Source organism: Phacochoerus africanus, chromosome 6 (assembly GCF_016906955.1).
Source record: "Phacochoerus africanus isolate WHEZ1 chromosome 6, ROS_Pafr_v1, whole genome shotgun sequence".
Taxonomy (NCBI): Eukaryota; Metazoa; Chordata; class Mammalia; order Artiodactyla; family Suidae; genus Phacochoerus; species Phacochoerus africanus.
The window spans coordinates 111,600,535-111,626,528 of record NC_062549.1 but is presented as its reverse complement, the minus strand read 5'-3'; the positions used below and the strand labels follow the sequence as shown (position 1 = coordinate 111,626,528).

Here is a 25,994-nt window from a genome sequence, read left to right as displayed (position 1 = left end):
AGAACTTAGGAGGTTATGCATCCAGCTTAACTTAGCCTGAGATCATCTATACCAAACATTACAAGTAAATCTGCTTTGCTTCCCTGGGGATAATATCTAACCCTAACACACACACATACACAAGATACAAGTCTGAGGTATGGTATCATAAAATTTGAAGTTTTCCTCATATTCATGTCATAAAATCCCTTCTTAGCAGGGGAAGGAGCTGTGCTACATGTCAGCCCCGATCATGTGGCTTTGGCTCCATAAGTACCAGCTGAGGGATCCAAAAAGCCCAGCAAGATGGATTTTGTCCAGCGTCTATGAGGCGAAAGGCTATGAGAGCATTTTAGCCGCACAAGGCCACCAGGGGGCGTCAGAAAGACGCCCTGAAGTGGTCCTTTACAGGACGGCTCCCTCCGACCTGTGCCTAGCTTGGGTCTCCCTCCTTCGCAGAAACCCTAATTCTAGGAATTCTAGTTGATAACAATTCTTAACAAAGCTCTAGCTCAGCCCTGGGATCCCGTAGTAGCGCCTGGGGAAAGTTGCCATTCTCAGCACGAAGGGCGCCGTGCCCAAACATCCTGGACCCAGACTGGGAGTCAGGAAGAGATTCCCAGGGCTGGGGCAGCAGCCCGAGGCCTTGCTTGCAGATGCAGGCATGTCCAGCGAGCCTGCTGGCGATGGAGAGAGGAGGCTGGCACCGTGCTAGGAGCTGGGGGCGTGGGGGCTGAGAAGCCAGGCCCTTTCCCTCTTCTGGGAAAAACACGCCCTGGTCCTGAGTCATGCATTTTTCTCACACCTCATTTTCTGTCTCCACCCTGCTCCTCTGGGGCATTTGAACATCTGCTCTCCAAAGTGGAAAACTTGGATCGTACTCAAGTGGATTCAGTCCAGCACATGACTTTCTTTTTCGGCCTCTTTTAAACCGCTTTGCGCACTGGAAGCTTCCTGCCAAACAGCTACACGCAATGCTACTTGAAAAGGCAGTTTGTCCATGAGACAAGTAGCTGAGGTGGACTCTTAAATCCAAAATTCTGCATCAAATGAGATCCTGCTGTATAGCATTGGCAACTATATCTAGTCCCTTATGATGGAGCACGATGGAGGATAATGTGAGAAAAAAAAATGTATCTGTGTATGTGTGACTGGGTCACTTTGCTGTAGAGTAGAAAATTGACAGAACACTGTAAACCAGCCATGGTGGAAAAAAAAATCATTTGAAAAAAATTCTGCATCAGACATAAAGGGATAAGCCTTATACATGTGGCATATATGTTATTTATCTGCATATATAAAAATATCCTTCAGGAGTTCCCGTCCTGGCTCAGTGGTTAACGAATCCGACTAGGAACCACGAGGTTGCGGGTTCAATCCCAGGCCTTGCTCGGTGGGATAAGGATCCAGCATTGCCAGGAGCTGTGGCGTAGGTCCCAGACGTGGCTCAGATCCTGTGTTGCTGTAGTGTAGGTATAGGCTGGCAGCTGTAGCTCCAATTTGATCCCTAGCCTGGGAACTTCCATATGCCATGGGTGTGGCCCTAAAAACAAACAAACGAAAACAAATATATATATATCCTTCAAACAGAATGTACATCGGTGAGCTAAATAAAGAATACATCCCATCTGGGAGAAATCTAATCTTCTAAAAGAGTAATGTATAGCCCTCTGTTCAATTAATTCCTCAGGGGTGATGTACTTTGCCAAGATTTGCGTGTGTAAATCGTGTCTCTCCACATCACGCCCCAGCAGTAGATTTACTGTTAGATCTGATTTCGCACTTGGTCGTGTTTTTCCTTCCACCTCATTCCTTCTAAAAGAGAAGGTGTGGTCTGGGGAACCCTGGTCTGGGTCCTTAAGGGGCTCTGGGGGGTCTAGGCTAGGGAAATATTTAGTCCCTTGAATGCTCAATCAACATGTGTTCTAAATGTCAAACTATTTTCACTATCCTTACTCCAAGCTGAACACAATTCCAAACCTAGATTTTAATTCTGTAAATAAAAATAGTGGGTCGGGGATGGCTCAGAGGGTAGGCCATCCTCAGTGGCCCGTGCACTGAAAGGAGAGTCTAAGCTGATGATTCTCATGTTGGGTTAAAGTCATGGTCCCCACCAGAGGACACAGGGGAATTGTTACCAGAAAACCATGCTGCTGCTTTTTTCTAGGGGGCAGAAACTTCCCAGAACCCTTCCGACAAGGGCCCATCCCCCCGGGCTGGAATTCTTTCCACCAGGAAACTTCAGTCTTTCAGACCTTGCCATCTGCCTCTATTAGAAGAGTCCATTATGCGCCCATAATGGTGATGACTCAATGGCTGCTCCCTCCTTGACTCCCGGCCTCCTAAGGCAAACGAGCCAAGCTTTGGCCCTGGTCCACGTGCCTCCTCAGCTCCAAGGAGGCACCTTTCACTGACGGATAGGAGCTTCAAACACGTGATCCGGAACCCACGTGTAGCAGTTGACCGCCCAAGAGAGTTTCAAAACCATTAAGGGTTTCTCCTTAGGATTTCACATCTGCAGCTTGTACCTGCTTTACAGCTTGTCACCGCTGGAAGATTTCTTGCTAAAGTGAAGTAAACCCTGAGATGTGGGATCAGGCCTGTGTCTGGTGGGGACTGGGGGGCAGTAGTGGAAGATTATCACTCATCACGAGGAGAGGATCGTGACGGTGGGAACTGGTATACAGTGGTGTATGATAATCTCCCATGTGGGCAATGGTCAGAGGGAGCCTACAGGCCAAACACTCTCCCTATGCTGTAGTGATGATTCTTAACCAAGGGGCCCATCAAAATCATCTGGGGGTTTGAAAAGAAATTTTCCAAAACCAGGACTCCACCCCGCAAGGCTGATAGGGTCGGTGGGCTGAGGCATGTGCTTGATTTCAAGGCCCGGGTAAGGCTGATGCGCTCCCCAGTTGAGACCTGCTGCTGGAGGATCTTGTCATCTGGGGGGGAGGTGGGGCTCCATGTCCAGCCCTGAGGTCGTGACTCTCTAACTCCACTGGTGGCTGTTCACTTAGCCGATGTCCACCCTCCCCGGAGTCATCAGCCCAGGACAGGTTCCCACCCCGCGCCCGGGAACCGAGCAGCAAGGTGCCCTCACCATTCCAGGACCCGGCGGCAGAAGGCACAGCTTGCGCTGAGGGTCCCTGCGTGGTCCTGCCCTCCCGAGGCGCGGTCGAGGTCCTCCTGCAGCACAAAGCACACACACACATGAATGTGACCGAGGAAGTGACTCATCCCTTGGCTGCTCCGAAGCACAGCCCAGCGAGCCGAGCAGACTCGCTCCGACCCTCCATGTCGAGGCTTCTGCCCTCTGATTTCTCGCTGCAAGACCCCGGCTTAGGGGAAGAACGCTTCCAGCCTGCCTCCACTTCTTTCCTTCTCCAGACACTTAAAAATCCAGTTTACAGATGAGAGAATACTCCCCCCACAACCCTTTTCTCTTCCTTTAGTTTTAAATTTCCCCAAGTTCCACCAGAGGATGAACAGATTTAGGATTTTTTTTTTTTTTTTTGGCGGTACCCATGGCATGCAGAAGTCCCCAGGCCAGGGATGGAATCCAAGCCACAGCAGTGACAATGACAGATCCTTAACCCACTGAGGCGCCAAAAAATCGTCCCAGGACGATTTTTAAATCTATCGATCTGACCATTGGTTAGCAGCATTCTAAAAGCTTTTCCAAAGCAATGTATTCAACAAGGAATTAAAACAAGATTTAGAGGCTATCTAGAGACCTAAATTGTTATTAATTTGTCCCTGTTGAACACAAAAAACCACACTACTGAACTGAAACGACTGGCACCCCTCTTACTATGTATGGTTTTACCCTTTCTGTAAACAGGAAATAAAGGTACTTTTCCCACCCTTATAAGCAGTGCTAGTATAAGCATCACTGCACAGAGAGCTTTTTCCATATTTTGAATTACTTCCTTAGGAAATGTCTGGGTCAAAGGTGGCCAGTGTGTTTGTGGGATGATGCATGTGGCCAAATTGCTTTCCACCAAAGCTGTAGGACGTGGGCGGCTTGCTCAGCCACACCCCCTCTGCATCAGAAATTATCCCTTGCAAATATGCTTGTTAGTTTAGAGAGTAGGTGTGGCTCCTGAGTTATTAGCAGTTCCTCTGTTATTAAAGGAGATAAACATTTCTGGTATGTTTATTTATTGGTTGTATTTCCTACTTGTGACTATGAGTTCTTGTCTTCGGTCCATTAACTTTTTGGAGGGTTTCAGTGTTTTCTTATTCATAACAACCATTTGTTGATTGCTCCTGGGGCCAGGTGACTCTCATATCACCTCCTTTGTCCTGTCCTACCATCCTGGCACCTTGTCCCCATTTTAGTGATGAATAATCTGAGGCTCAGAGAATGTAAGCAGCTCCGCAAGATCACACAGACAGAGCGGCAGAGCTGGCATTTGAACCTTTACCTGTACGCTTGTGTTCTTTTTTTTAGGGACGGGGACATAATTTTTTTTCTTATTAGGGCTTTTTTTTTTCCCCTCCTTATTAGGGTCACCACTTTTTAACATAGAAGTATATTATTGATTTATAATGTCGTGTTAGTTTCAGGTGTACAGCACAGTGATTCATTTATACATATTTATATGTGTGTGTTCTTAACCACGGTTCTACTTGGTATATTTGTCACAGCAACTTTCTATGATAAAAATCTCAATGGTAAACATGATTTGCTCTTAATATTTTCCAAGTTGTCTGCCTTTCTTAAAAAAAAAAAATGGACCGTGGTTTCACTTTCGCAAACATTAAATTGTTGACGTTGTCAAAGAGGTGGTGTCAAATAGCCAAAAACACACGAAAATGGGTAACTTTCACACATAGTCTAAGAACTACAAATTAAAACAATGAGATAGCAGTTTTCACGTTTCAGTGTAGCAAAGGTTGGAAAGAAAAGGAAAACAGACACCCAGGCTTGACTCAGGTCAAAGGCACCTCTACTCCCAGGCGCTGCTGTGGGTGTGTGAAGGGGCACCGTGCCACCCCGCTCAAGGCCATTTTCTCCAAATTTCTACCTTTTGAACCATCACCTTCAATCCTAGGGTTTTATTCAAAAGAAATAATCAGGAGTCCCCATTGTAGCGCAGTGGTTAACGAACCCCATGAGGATATGTATCCATGAGGATGCGGGTTCGATCCCTGGCCTTGCTCAGTGGGTTAAGGATCCGGCATTGCCGTGAGCTGTGGTGTAGGTCACAGATGGGGCTTGGATCCCGCATTGCTGTGGCTGTGGTGTAGACCGGCAACTATAGCTCCGATCAGACCCCTAGTCTGGGAAGCTCCATATGCCAAGAACCTCCCTAAAGAGACAAAATAAATAAATAAATATCTTAAAAAAGAAAAGAAAAGAAAAGAAATGATCAACTGTGGCCGAAGTTTTGCATATAAAATGATTTTGCTGATGTTCATCACATCAAAGAACTGGAAAAAACTAAATGTCCTCAATAAGGGTTAAATAAATCAGGGTGCACCCAAAATGAAATAGAAGGCAGTCCTTAAGAAGGAAGCTGGAGGTTTTTCCTATGATGATTGAGAGGCCCACAATGTAATATTAAATGAAAAAACCATATCATTTTTGCAACAGTGTGTATGTATATCAGAGAAAAATAGACCAGATATACATGAAGATACTAGCAATGATTTTTCTCTCAATGAAATGTCCCTCTTTATCCTTTTCTCTGCTTCCTAATTTTTTTGCAATAACTTCATATCACTTTTATAATTTTAAAAAAATAATGGGATTCTTTGCCCACTCCATTCTTTCCTCTGTGTTTTATCGCTTCTAGGCCTAGAGGGGATACCTCTGCATTTGACATTTAAGGCAGATTTACATCAGCAGCAGGAAGTGGGGCTTCCCCCCCCAATCTGAGCTGAGACCTGGGATCCAGTGTCTTGTCATTTGCCCTGCGCAAATCTCTTCTCCTTTCTGACCCTCCAGCTTTTCTTCTGCAAAAAAAGTCTTTGCAAACAGTGAAGCTCTGAACCAACCAGATTGTTATTGTTTACAGCTTATTATAATTGTGTCATTATTATTGTAGACCAGGTTTGGGGTTTTTTTGATTTGGGGATTTTTTTTTTCCTTTGTTTTTAGGGCCACACCTGCAGCATATGGAAGTTCTCAGGCTAGGGGTTGAATCGGAGCTGCAGCTGCCGGCCTACGCCTCAGCCAGATCCGAGCTGCATCTGTGACCTACACCTCAGCTCACAGAAATGTTGGATCCTTAACCCTCTGATGGAGGCCAGGGATTGAACCCTCATCCTCATGGATACCAGTCAGATTCGTTTCCAGCGCGCCAGAACGGGACCTCCAAACCAGGGGTTTTTAATCCCAGTATTTTCCATCCCTTCGTAATGGAATAATCTCCAAGTGCAGCCCCCAGACCAGCAGCATCGGCATCCACTGGGAGCTTGTTAGAACTGCAGACTCGCCCCAGGCGTCCGGAATCGAAGCTAGCGTTTCAAGAAGATTGAAGGCGAGTCCTCGGCAGGCTGAGGGTGGAGAAGCCCTGACCTCGACCAGCTACGGCAGGCAGATTTCTCCTGAGCGCTGCAAGGGCAGGAAGCGCTAGCAACACAGGCAGCTCTGACCAGCATAACGCCCAGGATGCCCAGGAGTATAAGAACCAAATGATCTTAATTATGCCAGTCTCAGCATCACCTTCAGCCGCACTGGTGATGGTTAAGGAGCCAAGGTGAGGAACTAAACGGGGCCAGGGCTGGGCGGCAGACATTACCCTGGAAGCAAAAGACAAAGTCACTGCCATTTGATCCGGTTGGTCTGGGTTTTTTGTTTTGTTTTGTTTTGTTTTTTAAAGCAGTTTGAATTTTAAAGTCAGTGCTTGAGCTACCTGGGAGGCCCCACTTGGGGGGATTACTGGCTTTGATTTAATCCGGTAGAGAGTCACGGGGAATTTCAGCACTTCTGGGGTGATGGGAAGGAGTGACCTGAGATAGAGTGTGCTGAGGACATCAAGGGACCATTTGTCCTTTTCTCACCCTCCCTCCCCTGCAGAGGGGCCTCTGGAGAAGAAGCCAGGCTTCGGGGGTGGGGTGGGGTGGGGGGCCCCGGGTCCCGGGCCGCTTCTCTGATGCTCGGGGGCTGGGGGTGGGGTAGGGGGAACCGTCTGTCACGCCTCTCTTTTCTGGGGCCACGGGGCCAGGTTGTCCAGCTCCTGGGAAGAGGGGACCTCCACCCTGCAGGAGTGCCCTGTCCCCTCACCCCGCAGGATGGCTGGGGTCACTCCTTAGGAAACTGGGGAGCCACAGGGAGGGACTTGCAGACCCATTGGAAGGTGACTCAGGATGGGTTCCGCATCCCCATGCCACCCCTGAGGCAGCATCACCTCCTGCCTGGAGTCCCTTCTCACCCCCCTGCCTCCTTCCCAGGTGATGGGTTCTCTATGAGCCAGGCTCTGTTATAAGTATGTCTAGTAATTCATTTAAACATCCTAACAATATCATTACAATTTCTAAGAAGCAGCCAGGTGCAGCCATTGCTGCTGGTCTAGGGACCACACACTGAGATAATTTCATTACAAATGAACTGGAAATGCTGGAATTAAAATTCCCTGGATTGGGGAGTTCCCTTCATGGCTCAGTGGTTAACAAACCTGACCAGGATCCATGAGGATGCAGGTTCAATTCCTAGCCTCCCTCAGTGGGTTAAGGATCTGGCGTTGCTGTGGCTGTGGCGTAGGTGGCTGGCTACAGCTGGGATTCGACCCCTAGCCTGGGAGCCTCCATATGCCGCAGGATTGGCCTAAAAAGACAAAAAACAAACAAACAAAAAAAACCCAAGTCTGGCTCAGAGTTCCCATTGTGGCTCAGGGGTAACAATCCCAACTAGTATCCATGAGGACATGGGTTTGATCCCTGGCCCCGCTCAGTGGGTTAAGGATCTGGCTTAAGGATCTGGCATTGTGGTGAGCTGTGGTGGAGGTGGCAGACATGGCTCGGATCTGGTGTGGCTACAGCTGAGGCATAGGCCAGCAGCTGTAGCTCTAATTCTGACCCCTAGCCTGGGAACATCCATATGCCCCACATGCAGCCCTAAACACACACACACACACACACACACACACACACACACACACACACACACACAAAACCCTGGGTCTAAAATGATAATGACAAAATTATAATAAACAGAAAACAGTAATAGTTCTGTTGGTTCAGACCTTCATGGTTTGCAAAGATTTTTGCTAAAGAGGAGTTGGAAGCCTAAGCCAGTATTATTGTCCTCACTTTGCTCAGGCACAGAGAGGTCACCTAACTTTCTTAAGGTCACAAAGCTGATTAGTGACAATGCTTGGACCCAGGCAGTCTGGCTTCAGAGCCATAAGGAATGTATTATTATTGCACCTACATAGCATTTTCAACCTTCTGTAATTCCATGTTCATCGTTCATTGTTGGCGTCCCTCACAGAAATGTAAGCATCTTGAGGGCAACTGAGTCATCTGCCTTGTTTATGTCGTATCCCCAACACCTAGAAAAGTGTCTCGTGCTTAGCAATGAATATTTGCTGAATGATGGATAATCCTAGCAGTAGACTCTTCTTTCACAGCTGTAAATCAAAAAGTTATAGAGGTCTCATCATTTCACAACAGTTGCTGGGACCAAACTTGGGACCAATTAAAGGAGAGCAAACCCAGTCCTGAGGGTGTGCTGGCAGGACGCTAGGCTGCCTCACTAGGCTCCCTCACACCACCTTGGAGTTAATTCCAGTTCAGGACTAGAGGGATAACATGCCGTAAATGTCAGAGATCATTTGTTAAATCCACAATGGCTCAGCGTTTACTCTACTGAGCATTCCTATCATATGAGGCATTCGGTCACGTGTTCAAGATGCAAAGATGGATACAGAGGCACAAGGATAAATGAGATGCAGCGTTGTGGGGACACAGAGGCTGGGGCCAAGAATTCTGCCTGGGGGGTGGGGGTGGGGTGGGCTCTGCATCAAGGTTATATAAATGGACTAACTGTGAAGGTGGACCTTGAATGAAGAGGAGGGTAAGCGTTTTGAGGAAGCAAGCATATGCCTTTGGAAAGGCTGATGTTTATAGACTCTTCACCATCTTGTCCTTAACTCTGACAAAAACCTATTCAAATTTGGAATAACAGCCACAAGCCGTGTTTCAAATGCTGTCTGAAACAAAACAGTGACTTTAAGGTGATTATCCATTCGATTCCATTTGTCAGAATTTTAATCTGAAGTGTTCTGATAGTTGAAAGACAGTTGTGATGGATTTGCATTCCTCGTCTTGCATCTGTTAGAGGATCCAGAAGAATTTAACTGAGAGAAAGAAACCACAGAAGTGGAGACATGGGAAATAGTTCTTTCACTGAGTGTGTTATTCTTTATGTAGCAGAAGGAAGACAAAGCCATTAAGAAGAAAAAGTACTTCTTCCAGGCCCACACGATGGACAAAAATGTTACTATTCATCCAGAAGGAATAGCTCTTTCACAGTTCATCAAGTTAAACTGCATTGTGGCATCCTAAACCAATAAGGCATTTCCAAAACCAACATCTGAAATAGCCTCTCATTTTTAAAACCTGGTTCCACCTAAAATAATATGACTCATTGGCCTTTGGAAAGTTAAATTTTCATAAAAAGCTCAGATAGAATTCAGTGATTCCATGAATTTGGATTCTGTAAATACATGAAAACCATTTTTCCTGGCTTGAGGGGAGGCCGTAGGCTGCTCTGTTACCTCATTTGAGGGTGGAGATGAGGAGGCTGGCAGGTCATCCCGGTTGATTGGCGGACTCACAGGAAGAGAGACAGATGAAGTATATTCACCTTTATTAATTTTCTCTTTAAAATCTTCAAGTAGCATCTCCAACTTGAAGATTTCACCTTCCAGTTTTCTAGGTAAATATCAACACATAGGCATTGTACTGGGTGTGCAGTCAACATTCTAATTAGTCACAACAGGTTTTGATTCTAGCTTTGAGTGACATCATTAACATGGTCTGTCTTGGGTTAGGAAGGATAATGGACCCCTGCCCTGAGAGGCATCCTCTTGAGAGTTTCATCCCAGAGGCCTGGGCTCTAATTCTCATTCCCCCTGCCTTCCAACTAGTTTTATTGAGATATAACTGACATGCAGCACTGTCTAATTTTAAGGTGTACAGCATAATGATTTGACTTACATGCGTCATGAAATGATTACCTTCGTAAGTTTAGTAAACATCCAACATCTCATGTAGAGCCAGCATTAAAGAAATAGGAAAAAATATTTTTCCTTGTGATGAGATCCCCTTAGGATTTCCTCTAACAACTTTCATGTATAACATACACCAGTGTTAATTATATTTATCAGGTTGTATGTATCTAATCTCCTTTTATTATTCATTAATTGTGGCTCCTTGTGCAAGTCAATCTTTCTGTCGTACACGTGTCTCACCTACAACATGGAATAACGCTTCGCCTACCTGGATCTGATTATTTTGAGGTCCCTTATAGTTTTAAGAGCTATGATTCAATGGAAATAGTGATTTATGTCAATTGAAAAAGAAAAAGGATATAAAAAATCTGAATAATTTAACAAGCTTGATCCATAAGTATATGTACATATTTGTATAAAAGTATATGTATATATGTACACGTGTATATAAATATATATTTTGCCCCAAGAATTAATTTTCCCCAAATCCATTAAATTTATAAACATTTATCTCATATTATTCCACAAAGAAAAATTTCAACAAATTCCAAAACATTAAAAATTATACTTGATGGATTTCCTATCATGGCTTGGTAGTTAATGAACCTGACTGGTATCCATGAGGACATGGGTTTGATCCCTGGCCTCACTCAGTGGATTAAGGATCTGGTGTTGCTGTGAGCTGTAGTGTAGATCGCAGACGTAGCTCGGATCCCACATTGCTATGGCTGTGGCATAGGCTGGCAGCTCTAGCTCTACTTCGACCCCTAGCCTGGGAACCTCCATGTGCCCAGGTGCAGCCCTAAAAAAACAAAAAAAAAAACCCAAAAAATTATACTTTCCTGCTAAGATCAGGAGCAAGACAAGGATGTTCCTTTTCATCACACCTATTCAACTTTGTAAAGTCCTAGCTAACGCAATAAGATAAAAAGGTATACACATTGGAAAGGAAGAAATAAAACTGTCTGCAGATGACATGATCAACTTTGAATCAAAAATCTAAAAAAATCAACCAAAAAACTCCTGGAGTTAATAAGTAATTACAGTAAGGTTACAGGGTACAAGATTAATATATGAAAGTCAATCATTTTCTTATACTCCTTTAACAAGCAGAATTTGAAGTTAAAAATAGAGTACCATTTACATTAAGATCCAAAAAATTTAAATACTTAGATCTACATCTAACAAAATATGCACAAGATCTATATGAAGAAAAGTACGAAACTCTGATGAGTAAACTCAAAGAACTAAAGAAATGGAGAGCTAGCCCATGGTCATGTGTAGGAAGTCTCAACACTGTCAAGATGTCTGTTCCTCCCAATTTGATCTATGGATGCAATGCAATCCCAGTCAAAACTCCAGAAAGTTCTTTCATGGATATTCACAAACTGATTCTAAAGTTTATATGGAGAGAAAAAAAAAGACCCAGAATAGCCAACAAAATATTGAAGGATAAGAACAAAGTCAGAGGATTGACACTACCCAACTTCAAGACTTACTATAAAGCTGCCATAATCGAGGCAGTGTGGTATAGATGAAAGACAGACAACTAGAGCATGAGACAGAATAGAGAGCTCAGGAATAGACCCACATAAAAATAGTCAACTGATGACGAAGGTGCAAAGGCAGATACAATGGGGCAAAGATAATCTTTTCAACAAATGGTGGTGGAATAACTGGAAATCCACATGGAAAAAAATGAATCGAGAGACAGACCTTATGCTGTTCACGAAAATCAACTCAGAATGGCTTATAGACTGGGCATAGTAGGATCTTGTTTAAGTATAGAGTGAGTTGAGAAATTTTCCCTTTTCTTTTTATGTTCTGGAAGATTTACTTAAAAGTCTTGTTTGAGCTCACCCATAATCCCACTTGGATTTGATGCCTTTTGAGGGGTTGATTTTTTGGAATATTTTCTGTTCTTCCCTATTTGTTACGTCTTTTCAGGTCCCCTACCTCTTTTGGGGCAGATTTTAATAATTTATATTTTCCTAGAGACTTGTCCATTTCATCTAGATTTTAACGTGTGTTGATATGAAGTTGTTCAATCCCATTTAAAATTAAATGTTTCTTCTGGCATTTTTCCTTTCTTATTCTTTTTTTCTTTTTTCATCTTTTTGCCATTTCTTGGGCCTCTCCTGTGGCATATGGAGGTTCCCCAGGTAGGGGTCAAATTGGAGCTGTAGCCACCAGCCTACACCACAGCCATAGCAACGTGGGATCTGAGCCACGTTTGCAACCTACACCACAGCTCACGGCAACGCCAGATCCCTAACCCACTGAGCAAGGCCAGGGATTGAACCCGCGACCTCATGGTTCCTAGTCAGATTCGTTAACCACTGAGCTACGACGGGAACTCCTCCTTTCTTATTCTTAACGTTATTTATGCTTCTCAGACTTTATAGTGGTTTATTTTATAAATATTGTCAAAGAAAGTATTTTATTGATCAAATTCTTTTAAATTTCATTTATTTCTCCTTCCTCTTATGAATCTTTTCCTTTTGGGGATTTATATTGTTGTTCTTCTTTTCTTTCCTGTTTCAAATTCTTAGTTTATTGATTTTGAACTCCCGTCATAAATGCATTTTAAGACGACTATAAATTTTCTGCAGAGTACTGCTTTAGTTATGTTACATTTGTTCTCACATGTTGTTTTCTCATTATTGACTTGTAGATTATTTCTAATCTCCATTTTTATTTCCTATCTCATGCAAGAATTTAGATGAGTATTAAAATTTTCCCATTAGATTTTTTGCTAGCTTTTTGTAATTAATCTCCAGTTATCAGAGAATGTGAATGGCATAATTTTTTTGGCTACACCCACAGCACGTGGAATTTCCTGGGCCAGGGATCAAATCCGTGCCACAGCTATAACCAGAGCCACAGCAGTAACAATGCCAGATCTTTATCCTACTGAACTACAAGGGAACTCCAATATATATATTTTTTTCTTTTTATGGCTGTACCTGCAGAGTATGGAAGTTTCCTAGCGAGGGGTCTAATCAGAGCTACAGCTGCAGGCCTACACCACAGCCACAACACCACCCCATCCAAGCTGCATCTGTGACTTGCGATGCGGCTTGTGGCAACACTGGATTCTTAACCCACTGAGCAAGGCCAGGGATCGAACTCCCACCCTCATGGTTACTAGGTCAGGTCATCAACCTTCTGAGCCACAATGGGAGCTCCCAATAATTTTTCAATACCTTTTTTAGAGCAGTTTTAGCCTCTCAGCAAAACTAAGCAGAAGATACAGAGATTTCCCTTATATCCCCTGCCTCCACACATGCATAGCCTCTCCCATTCTCAACATCCCCACCAGTGTGGTGCCTTTGCTACAACTGATGAATCTACATTGACACACAGTAATCACCCAACCTGTATAGTTTACTTTGGGAGACACTCTTGGTGTTGTTCATTCTATAGATTTGAACAAATGTATAATGACATGTATCTATTTTATGATGTCATACCCAGTATTTTTACTGCACTGAAAGTCCTTCGTACTCTACCTGTTCAACCCTCCCCTCACCCCAAACCCTAGCACCCTCTGATCTTTTTATTGTTGCCATAGTTTTGCCTTTTCCAGAATGTCACATAATTATGCAATATGTAGCCTTTTCAGATTGGCATCTTTCTTAGTAATATGTATTCAAGTTTCCTCCACATATTTTCATGATCTGATAGCTCATTTTTTTTTAACACAAATAATATCCATTGTCTGGATGTACCACAGTTGATTTATCAGTTCATTTACTGAAGGGTATCTTGGTTGTTTCCAAATTTTGACAGTTCTGAATATAGCTGCTTGAAACATCCGTGTGCATGTTTTTGTGTGGGTATAAGTTTTCAACACCTTCAGGGTAAATACAAGGAGCATGATTGCTGGGATTGTATGGTAAGAGCATGTTTAGTTTTGAAAGACACTACCAAACTGTCTTCCAAAGTGGCTGTAGCACTTTGCATTCTCATCAGAGTAAAGACACTTTCCTATTGCTGTACATCTTTGCTAGCATTTGGTGTTTTTAGCATTCCAGATTTGGGGCATTCTAATAGTATGTAGTGGTATTTCATTGTTGTTTCAATTTGCATTTACCTGATGATGTATGATGTGGAGCATCTTTTCATATGCTTATTTTCCATCTGTGTATTTTCTTCGGGGAGGTAGCTGTTAAAATATTTAGCACATTTTAAAATTGGGTTGTTTGTTTTCTTACTGTTGAGTTTTAAGAATTCTTTGTATATTTTGGATAGCGGTCTTTTAGCAGAAGTGTGTTTTGCCAGTATTTTCTCCCAGTCAGTGTCTTGTCTTCTCAGTCTCTTTATATTGTCTTTCACAGAGTAGAAGTTTTTACCTTGCATGAAATCTAGCTTACCAATTCCTTCTTTCATGGGTGGTGTCTTTGGAGCTATAGCTCAAAAAACATCACCAAAACCAAAGTCACCTGTATTTTCTCCTATGTTACCTTCTAGGGGTTTTATAGTTTTTCCCCACAAAAGGCACCAAATCCAAGTAGGATTATGTGTGAGTTCAACAAAGAGTCTAAGTAACTCTTCTGGAACCTCAAATGAAAAGGGAAAATTTCCCAACTCATTCTATAGATAAACATTAGGATATTTATTAATATATTTCATTCTATTAATAGATTAAGGAGATTAAATAGATTTTTGAATCCCATTTGATTGAACTTTTTCCTAAATTAAAAAATCTAATCCTAGTAAGCCAGGAATAGAAGTTTTCTTGATAAAGCTGATCTACTTGAACCTACATAGTAATGATCGTACTTGGAAGAGTTCCTATAACCATCAGGAACGTGACAGGAATGATTGCTTTCACTAGTACTATTCAATATTGTTTTGGAAAACCCAGCCAATGAACTAAAGCAATAAAAAGAATGTGATATCTAAGACTTGGAGGGAAGAAAAGATGTAAAGTACAAATATTTAGGGGGGAAGGGGAAGTTGAAGGGACCTGTCATTATTTTCAGATTCTATGATTCTCATACATAAAAATTAAGACAATCAACTGGAAGTCAACAAAACACTAAAAACAAAATTGTGTAAGGTAGCCTTGCACAAGTTAAACATGTAATTCTATTTCCTGTATATGCATCAAGGAAAACAAATATTAATAATGCACAGGAGTCCCGCCGTGGCTCAGTGGTTAAGGAACCCGACTAGTATCTATGAGGGTGCAGGTTGGATCCCTGGCCTCGCTCAGTGGGTCAGGGATCCGGCATTGCCCTGAGCTGTAGGTTACAGATGTGGCTTGGAACCCGCATTGCTGTGGCTGTGATATAGGCTGGCAGCTACAGCTCTGATTCGATCCCTAGCCTGGGAACTTCCATATGCCGCAGGTATGGCCCTAAAAAAGACAAAAAGAAAAAAGGAAAAAAAATTATAGAAAAAGCTGAGAACAAATTTAACAAAACATGCAAATTCTACATGAAGAAAACATTCTGGGGACATTTTCATAGGAATAGGGTGGAATACTCAGTGCCCAAGATCTTAACTCTTCCCAAACTAATCTGTAAATTCAACACAATCCTAAACAAAATTCCAATGGAATTCTATTTTGAAAATTTGGTGAGCTGATTGTAAAGCTTATTAGTAAGAAGCGGAGGGAGTTCCCGTCGTGGCGCAGTGGTTAACGAATCCGACTAGGAACCATGAGGTTGCGGGTTCGGTCCCTGCCCTTGCTCAGTGGGTTAACGATCCGGCGTTGCCGTGAGCTGTGGTGTAGGTTGCAGACGCGGCTCGGATCCCGTGTTGCTGTGGCTCTGGCGTAGGCCGGTGGCTCCAGCTCTGATTTGACCCGTAGCCTGGGAACCTCCATATGCCGCGGGAACGGCCCAAGAAATAGCAACAACAACAACAACAAAAGACACACACACAAAAAAAAAGAAGTGGAGGTAAGAATAGCTAAAGAAAGTATAAAGAAGAAGAAACATTTAAAAATATACGCTGGAGTTCACTGGGCTCAGTGGGTTAAGAACCCAACTAGGATCCATGAGGATGTGGGTTCGATCCCTGGCCTCGCTCAGTGGGTTATGGATCCAGCATTGCCATAAGCTGCAGCATAGGTTGCAAACGTGGCTTGGATCTGGCTTTGCTGGGGCTGTGGTGTAGACTGGCAGCTGCGGCTCCGATTCAACCCCTAGCCTGGGAACTTCCATATGCCACACATGTGGCCATGAAAAGAGAAAAAGAAAAATATACACTAACCTAGAGTAACTTAGAACTATGTGGTTAATGTAGCAATAGAAGCATAGATCGATGGGGAGAATAAAACCAATCCTACACACACAGGGAATTGTATATGATGAAAGTGGCTTTTGAGTCAGAGGAGAGACACTGTCCTATTCAGTGAATGGTGGGACAAAGATCTAAACAAAACCGGAGAAAATGTAGGAAAATATGTTCTAATCTAGGAACCAGAAGAGAATTCAACAGCAGAGATTGAAATTTTAAAGGAGGTAGAATGACGGAGCTAGGTCTCAAGGTAACAGAAAGAGATGGGCTCGAGGATCAAGGCTGGAGAGGCTGGAAGGCGAACGAAGGAAGAAAGAGGAGGTGGGAGTTCCCGTCGTGGCACAGTGGTTAATGAATCCCACTAGGAACCATGAGGTTGCGGGTTCGGTCCCTGCCCTTGCTCAGTGGGTTAACGATCCGGCGTTGCCGTGAGCTGTGGTGTAGGTTGCAGACGCGGCTCGGATCCCGTGTTGCTGTGGCTCTGGCGTAGGCCGGGGGCTGCAGCTCCGATTTGACCCCTAGCTTGGGGACCTCCATATGCCGCAGGAGTGGCCCAAGAAATGGCAAAAAGACAAAAAAAAAAAAAAAGAAAGAGGAGGTGAAACCATGCAGATCCAGAGGTGGAGAAAAGACATTTTTGAGGGGCTCTGTGATCTGTTCTGTAAAATAGAAGGCAAGATTTTATGCCAACAGTTTTTATGCCAACAGTATCAGGGAGAAGGTCTGGATGGAGGTAGAACTCCATTTCTTGATTCCTTGGCCTCTGGTGTTAGTGTGGGAAGGAATCCAATGACCATCGGACCACATTCTGACAATCAAGATGCATGAAATCCAAACAAATGCTTTTGAATATTACCGTCAGAGACTATAATAAGATTTAATAAGAGCACAACAGCTGGCTTAAGCCATTAGTCAATTAATTTGCAGAATTCTTTCCCTTCCAGGAAGCCAACGACAATGGCCTTTAGACTCTTCATTTAGAAGGTTCTCGACACACCAAGACCTCAAGGGTTGTGCTGGGTTCTGCTCATTGCCCCATTTAGCCCATTTGAGAAGAAGAAGGGCTGAGCACCCTTTGCTGGCTCTGAGGGGAGTTTGGGGAGAGGCCGAGGCCTTCGCTGGCCCCAGTGTTGAAAGCCTCTCCTGTATGTGGAATATAATTGCAGCTGAAACTCCTTTATTTATATTGGGGCCAGGCACGGTGTGGGTGTAACTAGGCTATAAATACAGGATTGCATAACTCTGGTCTTCATGTGCACAGAGGCCTGTCTGTAGAATGACTGCCAGAACAAGTGGGATTTCTTGGAAAAATGAATATCCTTACTCTAATAGTTTTTAAACAAATAGTGAAAGCATGTGGAGAGATTTTTTTTTTTTTCCCAAGAAAAAAAAAAGCTTTGGGTGGAAAAAAATCAACATTAAAACCACATCCTTCACATCCTTGCTGTCTAATTACTCAGCACTGAAATAACAATAGACAGAGGTTTCATTCACTTTGAAGAAAGAAAATTGTACTTTGGGGAAAATATCTCAGGACACTCAGGCCAAAATACAAACCATTAAAATATTTGGGCATCAAGAATGAATTCGTGTTAAAGTGCTATGAATAGAAGGAGCTGAATGTACAAATATTAAGTCTACTAAAAGGGTTCTTTATTTTTTATTTTTGCTTTTTTTTTTTTCTCTTTCTGAGGGCCGCACTAGCAACATATATAAGTTCCCAGGCCAGGGGTCAAATCGGAACTACAGCTGCTGGCCTACACCACAGCCACAGCAATGTAGGATCCGAGCTTTGTCTGGACCTACACCACAGTTTATGGCAATGCCGGATCCTGAACCCACTCAGTGAGGCCAGGGATCAAACCCTCATCCTTGTGGCTACTAGTCAGGTTCGTTTCCTCTGTACCACAGTGGGAACTCCTAAGTGAGTTCTTTAATTTCATACCAGGAAATTATATGGAAACTATCCCAGCCTTGCGTCTCAGACCACATCTTAAAATGATTTGGATTGGAGAGAGACCAGCACTGTGCCATCCAAGCGGCCAGTTAGAATCTTCAATATGAACGTGCTCCCAAGTTCCTTGCCAATTAACTCAGCAATCATTTGGCTTCAAGCTTTAACATTTTGCCTTTATCAGGATTTGTGGGTCCCTCACCCCACCATTAACCAACCCAATGATCCTTTCCTGCCTGCTGCCCCTTTGGAATTGTCTGTGGATGGAGAAAAAAAGACAGAAGAGAAGAACTCGGAAGGGCAAATGAAGGCAGGAGTGGGATGAAAGGAGAGGACAGGACAGGAGGAGCCTGGAGAGGGGAAGCCTGTCAGCCTTTCCAGGGTTTTCTTGTGCTCCCCTGAGTCTCAGAACCAATTATAATGACATCCAACAAAATACAAGATGGTGGCACACGGTCTCTTCTTCAGGAAACAATTGTTCATTTTGGGCACTCCATCTGGGTCACTGCACAGCACAGGACCTTATGCTTAGGAGGAATTCCTTATTCCTGGTTGCATGGGGTGGCACTTATGCAGTGGTAGCACAGTTTTTTTATGACCTGAGACCAGTGGCTCTCCCAGCACCAAGCTGGCGTCAGACTCTCCTCTGAAGGAGGTCACCTCTGACCCTTCCACCTCACACGGTTTAAGCCTGACCTTTCTGGATCAAAGTCATCGACAGCTGGGGATTCAGGCCGGTGGACTTGCCCCTGCAAAGTCAGACGCTTCTCCTTGTTGGCCAGAAACTCCTGCTCCAGTGCTTCAAGATGTCCCTGCAGTTTCTCCAGGACCTGTAGCAGTGAAATCACTGGAATCATTCACATGGAAGTCTGTGTGTGCAGTTATTATTCTCCAAAACACAAGGAGAGTGGACCCTACAGTAGTATCAAAGTGAAGCCATCATCCTTACCTTGGCAGTTGTTTTGTTTCAGAGCCTGACATCTCAAATACAGAACAGCCACGAACCACCTCAACATTGATGACGCCTACATGGCACATCACAGTTAACTTCTGATTTCTCTCCTAGAGCCCACTTAGGGGCCTCTGAACTCCATTAATGGGACACTAATAATCCTACATATTTGCAGGGTGATTTTTACCTTATAAAGCATGTTCCCATGTATTATCTTCTTTAACCCACACATCAATGTTGTAAATGCAGCAGTGTAGATTTTATTATCCCAGTTTTATAGAGAAGGAAACTGGAGCTCTAAAAAAGTGTGTCAGAAGCTACATAGATCTTTAAAAAGAGCTGAAGTTAGAGGGCCTGGAGTTGAATCTATGGCACTTGGAGGGTGCGATGGGGAAGGAATATCAGGACGTTGAGCCAAAAGCTTTGAATGGGTCTCCCAGATGGAGCCTCATGCAGATGAACATTTCAGCTGTACAGGTCAGGGTCTTGTCTTGATATATAGAAGCTGCAACCCCACAGCCCTAATTGCTAAACATTCCCTGAGCACTGCCCGTGTTTGGTCCTGTGCCAAAAGTGCGAGGATACAAAAGTTCTATCAAGCCCCTGGTCTCAGGAATTTCACTCCAGTTGGGAAAGAGACCATGCAATAGAACACTTTGCCATGGCTCAAGGAAGAAGCCAGGCTTAAGTCAGGCTTAAAGATGCTCACGAGGGCTTGGACCAGACAGTATCCATGCAAATGGAGAGGAAAAGATGAATTGGAGAGATGTTGCCAAGGGCAAGAATATCACATCATGGGGTTCTAGGATCAGATACACCAGGGTTCAAGTTCAGACTCTTACCTACTAATTGTATGATTTTATACATTCATCTGATGTAATAGCTCTCATGTTGTGAAAGTTAGATGAGATAATGCGCAGTGCCAGGATCATAGTACATACTCAGTAGGTGGTAACTATCATCATTACTGTTATTCTTACTGTTATTAAAATAATTAAACATATGTAGAAGCATATTGGCTATAGGGTTATAAAGAATGGTAAGTTTCCACTCCCCCCCACCCAGATCCACCCCAGCCAGGTGGCTGGCCTTCAGGGGACTCTATCACAGTTTCCCCTAGCCCTGGCTTTGGTTGGTTTCAGCTGATAGAAGAGAATAGCGGCAGAGAGGAACTGAAGCCTAGGATGAGGTAAGGGTCTTTATTTCCCTGATTTCCTCCTGCTTGTTTCATCATGGATTGGCTGTGTCGCTACCAAAAGCTGCAGAACGTGTCAGCTACTCCTACAGCTGCCCCTGGTGGCTGTGCCCCATGATTTTATCCTTGGGATCCTTCACTGCTTACTCTGCACATTTGCCTGAGAAATCTCCTATACCCTACAGCTTCTACCTACAGCTATAGCCAAAACAACTCACCCAAACAACTCAAGGTTCAGATCCACTGCTCTGAACTGAATTGTCTACTGGACCTCTCCAACTGGATGTCCTACAGGCACCTCAAAATGTCCCAGACCGAACTTGACATCTTGCCTCCCACACCGGTTCTGAACTGGATCCTCCACTTTGATTCCTGACCTTTGGTTACCCGAGCTAGAACTCTGGAATTCATCCAAGCCTCCTCTCTTCCTTTATTTACCCTGTTCGGTCTGCTGCCACTTCCTTAAACTCTTGGATTTATCCCCCACCTCCATCCTCATGGCCAGCCTTAGCTTAGGACTCCATAATCTCCATAACTTGTTACCTGGAGGCTTTCTAGCCAATCTCTGTCCCTACAGTCTTGCCCCCACTGTGCTTGCCCATTCTCAGCTTTAAATCCTCCAGTGCTGCCCCAACACTCCACCTCCGGATGAAATTAATCTAATCTCCTTCGTGTGGTGTTATCTACCTCTCCGGGCTCCTCCCTTCTCCCCCGAGCTCCATCTGGTCAATTACAGGGTCATATAGTTCCTCGAACTCTCACACTTTCTTGCCCCTGTGCCATGGCACCTGCTGGTTCCTTTTCCTGGCGCGCCTTTGCGCCTGCTCTGCCAAGCTCACCTGTATTCTTCCTACAATGCCCAGCTCAGAGGTCACTTCCAGGAAGGCTTCCCAAGGGCCCTCTAACTGGCAAGGGTGAGCCTCTTCAGCGCTGCGTTTAGCATCACGTGTAACCTTCCTTATTTACTGGTCTCTTGTTCCTAGGAGACTATAAGCTGTTTGGAAAAGAAACTGTTTCCTCATCTTTAAATTCCTAGTGGCTGATACAGTGTCTGAGTCATAGGAATTACCCCATAAGTGTTATTGAATGAATGTCTGAGTTATGTAATTAATATGAAAGAAGAACGAACTGTACCTCTTAACATGTAAGTCCTCCTAGTTTTGGCCTGTGCTGTCCGGTTTCTGAAGCATAGCCTGCCCTGAGCTGTGCTCATGTCCTTTATGTCAGGGCTTCTGGCCACCTGTCTTCCTGATGACCCCGTGGCCCAAACTAATCTTCAACTTCACATATCCCTGTTCTGCTTCGACTTTTTGCCTCACCGCTTCACCCCTACTTCCCACAATCCTGGCACTGATGAACAAGGCTGTGGTTACAACCTAAATTCAGTGATTTCATTAAATGCAACAACAGGCAAAGATGTGAAAGTCAAAGAGTTTGATCTGAAAAGCTTATCTTCAAAATTGATTTTAACTTTTCAAAGTTTTATATATTGAGTTTCCAGATGCTCGCAATTCTTATAGCCTCTATCCCTCAGGACCCTCAAATCTGGATGTGCTTGCCCTTTATATCAGCTGACATGTTATTCTCTTGAACTTAACCATGGTCTCAGATTTATTGTGGGATGAGTGGTGAAGAATAACAGCCTTAAGCCTTAAGGAGATCTCCTGGGAAGAAGATAGGACTAAATACGTGTAGAAATAGAATCCTAAGCTCTCTTAGTCTCTGTAACACAAAGATAGTTTAATCTTCAGCAAAGCATTTCTTACCAAAGCATTTCCACTCCTACCAATGTAGAGAAAACATGATGCTTTAAGGCCATTTGTGTTTTCCCATATCAAATTCCCTAGTAAAGATGTTTAAAACTGGACAAAATCCATTACCACTCTCTTGTCTTGCAAATGATAGGGAGAGTCCTGTGCTATGCTTTTGGAAAATTCTTTTACCTGCAGTGAAAAAATAAAAAGCAATAGTCCATTAATGGCATGATGTCTTATGGTTGAACTTGGTTACTTCTATTTTTCAAAATAAGCTTTAAAGTATTACTTTGGTCTTCAGTTGATCCGTCTGTTCTTTTAACTTCTGACACATCTGTTTCTCTTGGGCTATCTTTTGAAATATGCAAGAACTTGAGGAAGGGTTTTTCTGAGAAGTTGATGGCGACTTAGACAGACTTGTCTCAGGTTTTATTCCTATATAAGAAAGAATAAATTTGGGCTACCATTCATGTCAACCTCATCAGTTTCATTCAGTACTGAAAATAGAAGTCTGTGGCAATCACCACTGTTTGCTATCAGTACTTTTTTTCAAAATGTATACCTTTCCCAAAAAATATATATGTATATATATATTAAATATATGCATATGTATTTTTTCCTCGTAATGAGTTTATTGCAGGAGCAGACGGCCTCACACATGCGCAGGCTGCTTATCCTGTCCCGACCCCACCCACAACCCGGGCACCCGCTGCCTGACACTGGCACAGGCCCTCAAGCCCTTGCCCTCAAATGAAAGAGGTTTAAAGATGCTAGTACCTGTGAGATGTTCTTGGTAGATGTGTCTTGTGGGCGCCATCTGCACAATTAAAGGGTAAGAAAACATTACTGTGAATCTCAATGAAGATCGCCATTTTTCAGGATGACCCGACGTCTTCTGGTTATCATGGAGGCAACCCAGTGTTGTGTCAAGAGCTGGAGCCTTGATGCCAACACTGAGGTCCCCTCTGACACTTGTCTGCTGGGTGACCCAAAGCAATTTCTTCATCACTGTAAACCTCAAATTCCTCAGCAGTAAAATGGGAATAGTAAGAGAACCTACCTCATAGTGTTGTGAAGAGAATTAAATGTGACCCTAATATCTGGTGTGTGGTAAGCAGACATCTTAGCTGTGGCTACTATCTTGTTTGCTGCTATTATGGGGGGTACTCACACATCCTTCCTACACCTGGACCATAAGCTCCAGGAGGGCAGGGGCCATTGTTGGTCTCCGCACCAGCTCTGTGCTAGTCTTTAACTCCAAAGCCACACTCCGGAAAATAATAACAGCGTGCATTAAGTCCCCAAATGTGTCAAGATAGTGACTCTTCACACAGGGTATGCCCTTTTCTACTCACCACAGGCTGACTGGACAAGAGTTCAAACTCTAGAGTAAGACGCCTACCTGAAGGGTCTCCCCATTGTTCCCAATACACGGGGCTCACAGACACGCTGGTGCCAGAGAGCTACTGTAGTGGTCAAACTAGACTGTGGTGATCACGAAAATCTCAGTTATATGATGGATTTGGAACCTAGAGAGTCCAGTTCTCCAACCTAAATGGACAGGACCAAAGAAAATGAGATACCCAACTGAAGACTCCTATTGCCAGACGGACGAACTGGCTATCCATTCTACCCCTCCTAAACACGGGGCACTGAGAACTGTGCCCAGCGGGAGGAGGGCAATCTCCTACAAGCCTGAATAAGGAACAGAGACTTTCCAGTGTCACAGTGCTGCAGATTCCTCCAAGAGAGGCATCCCAGTGAAGGCCAGGAGGGCCGTTGGCTCCGGGTGTGTGTGTGCGTGTGTTGGTGTGTGTGTCAGGGAGGTGGGGGTAGGTTCTGCTCAAATTCCCCTGTGCAAACAAAGGGCTGGGCCTCTGGGGGACCTTGGACAATAGAAAGATGAAGCCAAGGCAGATGCCTCCAGAGTCTTCAAATCTAGTGGAAGAAACAGGTATTTCCAATCATGATCCAAAGCAGGCTGAGATAATTGCTCTGACAGAGTACTATACAAACCAGGATGGGAAAGACGGTGATGGGGAGCTTCTGGAAAGTTCTATGGCCAGTGGGGGATTGAAGGAGGCCATGAAAATGGGCAGGTCTTTGGGAAGCAGAGATGGATGTTCCACTTAAGGCAGGAGCTTAGAGAGGGCAGGGCCAGCCCGGTAAGCGGGGATGACTCCTGGGGGCCAAGGGGTTGGGGGGAAGTGGGGAGCTGAGTTTAGAAGGGTAGGATAACATAAAAAAATGGGGAAACCCAAATTCCAGGTTGAAGAATTTGGATTTTATTCTATTATGTGCTGTTAGTTCAGCCCCTAATTCTTCTCATGAGGATACCCACTGAGCCTCTGAGAGGTCAAGGTATTGAGCCAGAACTAGAACCCAGAAACTCAGACCTACCACTCAATTCTATGCACCTTCCAAAGACCCACACTGATATCCATGAGTGGGGGCCCTGATAATGTGTTTCCTGAAGACTACTTTCACTTACCTCTGTCTGTTGAGGAGGTTCCGTAGTTTTCCACTTCTGCTCTTGCTTTTCAGCATATTTTGATCTAGACAAACTTTCTGAAACATCTTGCACAATAGCTGACTCATCTCTCAATTTAGGAGAAAAACTGGCCTGTTTATCTGTTGTAAGTGGCTTATCGATTATGTTATTTTTAGAAATTTTTACTTTGGGAGCCACTGTAGAGAAATCAGAGAACCAGCAATGAACTTGACCTTGGCCATATTTACACCTGTTGTCAGAACTTGATTTTTCATCCTGCTGTTTCTGGAGTATCTGTCCTTGGCAACTTTTTTGTTTATCACATGGACTCTTGATGTTAGTAAGAAAATTTGAATTTTCTTGATGGCTGCTTTCTCCAGCAGCCACTGATTCTTCTGAACCAGAAGTGTTTTCTTCTGGTATTGCTGGAGAATAACTGGGCTTATGGCTGTTCTCACCATCCCTTTGGGGATTGAGTTGGTCAGGGAGTTCTGCGGTTTGTTCTGTCAGCCAAGAATTCTTCACATGCTGCAAAATAATATTTTTAATAACAGCTTTATCAAAACCGTCAGCATTTGAGATCTCTGGGAGAGTTTCACTGTTAATGCCTTGACCTTTTGGGAATTCCTCTTTGCAAAGATGACGGAGTGAAATATCAGAAATATTTGACTTTGAAGGGTCTCCTTGGTTAGCTGGAATATGCGGATTTATAGTACATTGTTTATCACATTTTTTGTTGACAGCATTTTCAGTTGTTTTCTCCACGGTCGTGGCCATGTCTGCCTTTTTGCAAGTTTCTCTATGTGTAGCCTTTTCTTGAGGGTCATCTACTGTTAAATTCATTTGATTTGAGACATCAAGAAGGTCATATTTTGAGGTAAAAGTGTAATCATTGTATAGCTTAATTTGGGATAAATCTCCATCATAAGGCAAATCCTTCTGTTGCTTAGAAGTTGTATCTTCCAAGAAGTTGGCTTCATCCATGACCTTCTTTGTTGGTTGCTGCCTGGTCTTGATGTTCTTAATTGTAACAATAGATCTTCTGGTTTTCCTTGATTGTCTTCATTGTGTCCTAGTCTTTGCAAAAGGAAAAGAGCCTCATTGTTTAAGAATGTCCTGTGTGAAATTGTGTTTATCCTGGTATCTATGTCAGAACAAATTGGATGCTTTTCATTTAGAGAAATGCAGTTTTGGCTTTTTGGGTGTTTTGTTTTTGGTTTTTTTTTTGTC

At 43.8% G+C, this 25,994-nt stretch overlaps 1 protein-coding gene across 1 annotated transcript in view; it reads right to left on the bottom strand.

Moving 5' to 3' along the window:
- Positions 1-25,748, bottom strand: part of AKNAD1 (AKNA domain containing 1) — a 30,562-nt gene extending 4,814 nt beyond the window's left edge. Inside the window, exons 1-7 of the mRNA XM_047785145.1 lie at positions 24,765-25,748; positions 23,051-23,090; positions 22,563-22,708; positions 22,400-22,462; positions 19,069-19,202; positions 9,711-9,867; positions 3,083-3,168 (exon numbers count right to left, since the gene is read on the bottom strand). Of these exons, the coding sequence (XP_047641101.1) occupies positions 3,083-3,168; positions 9,711-9,867; positions 19,069-19,202; positions 22,400-22,462; positions 22,563-22,708; positions 23,051-23,090; positions 24,765-25,748 (1,610 nt within the window). The remainder of the gene's footprint in view (positions 1-3,082; positions 3,169-9,710; positions 9,868-19,068; positions 19,203-22,399; positions 22,463-22,562; positions 22,709-23,050; positions 23,091-24,764) is intronic.
- Positions 25,749-25,994: the final 246 nt, after the last annotated feature.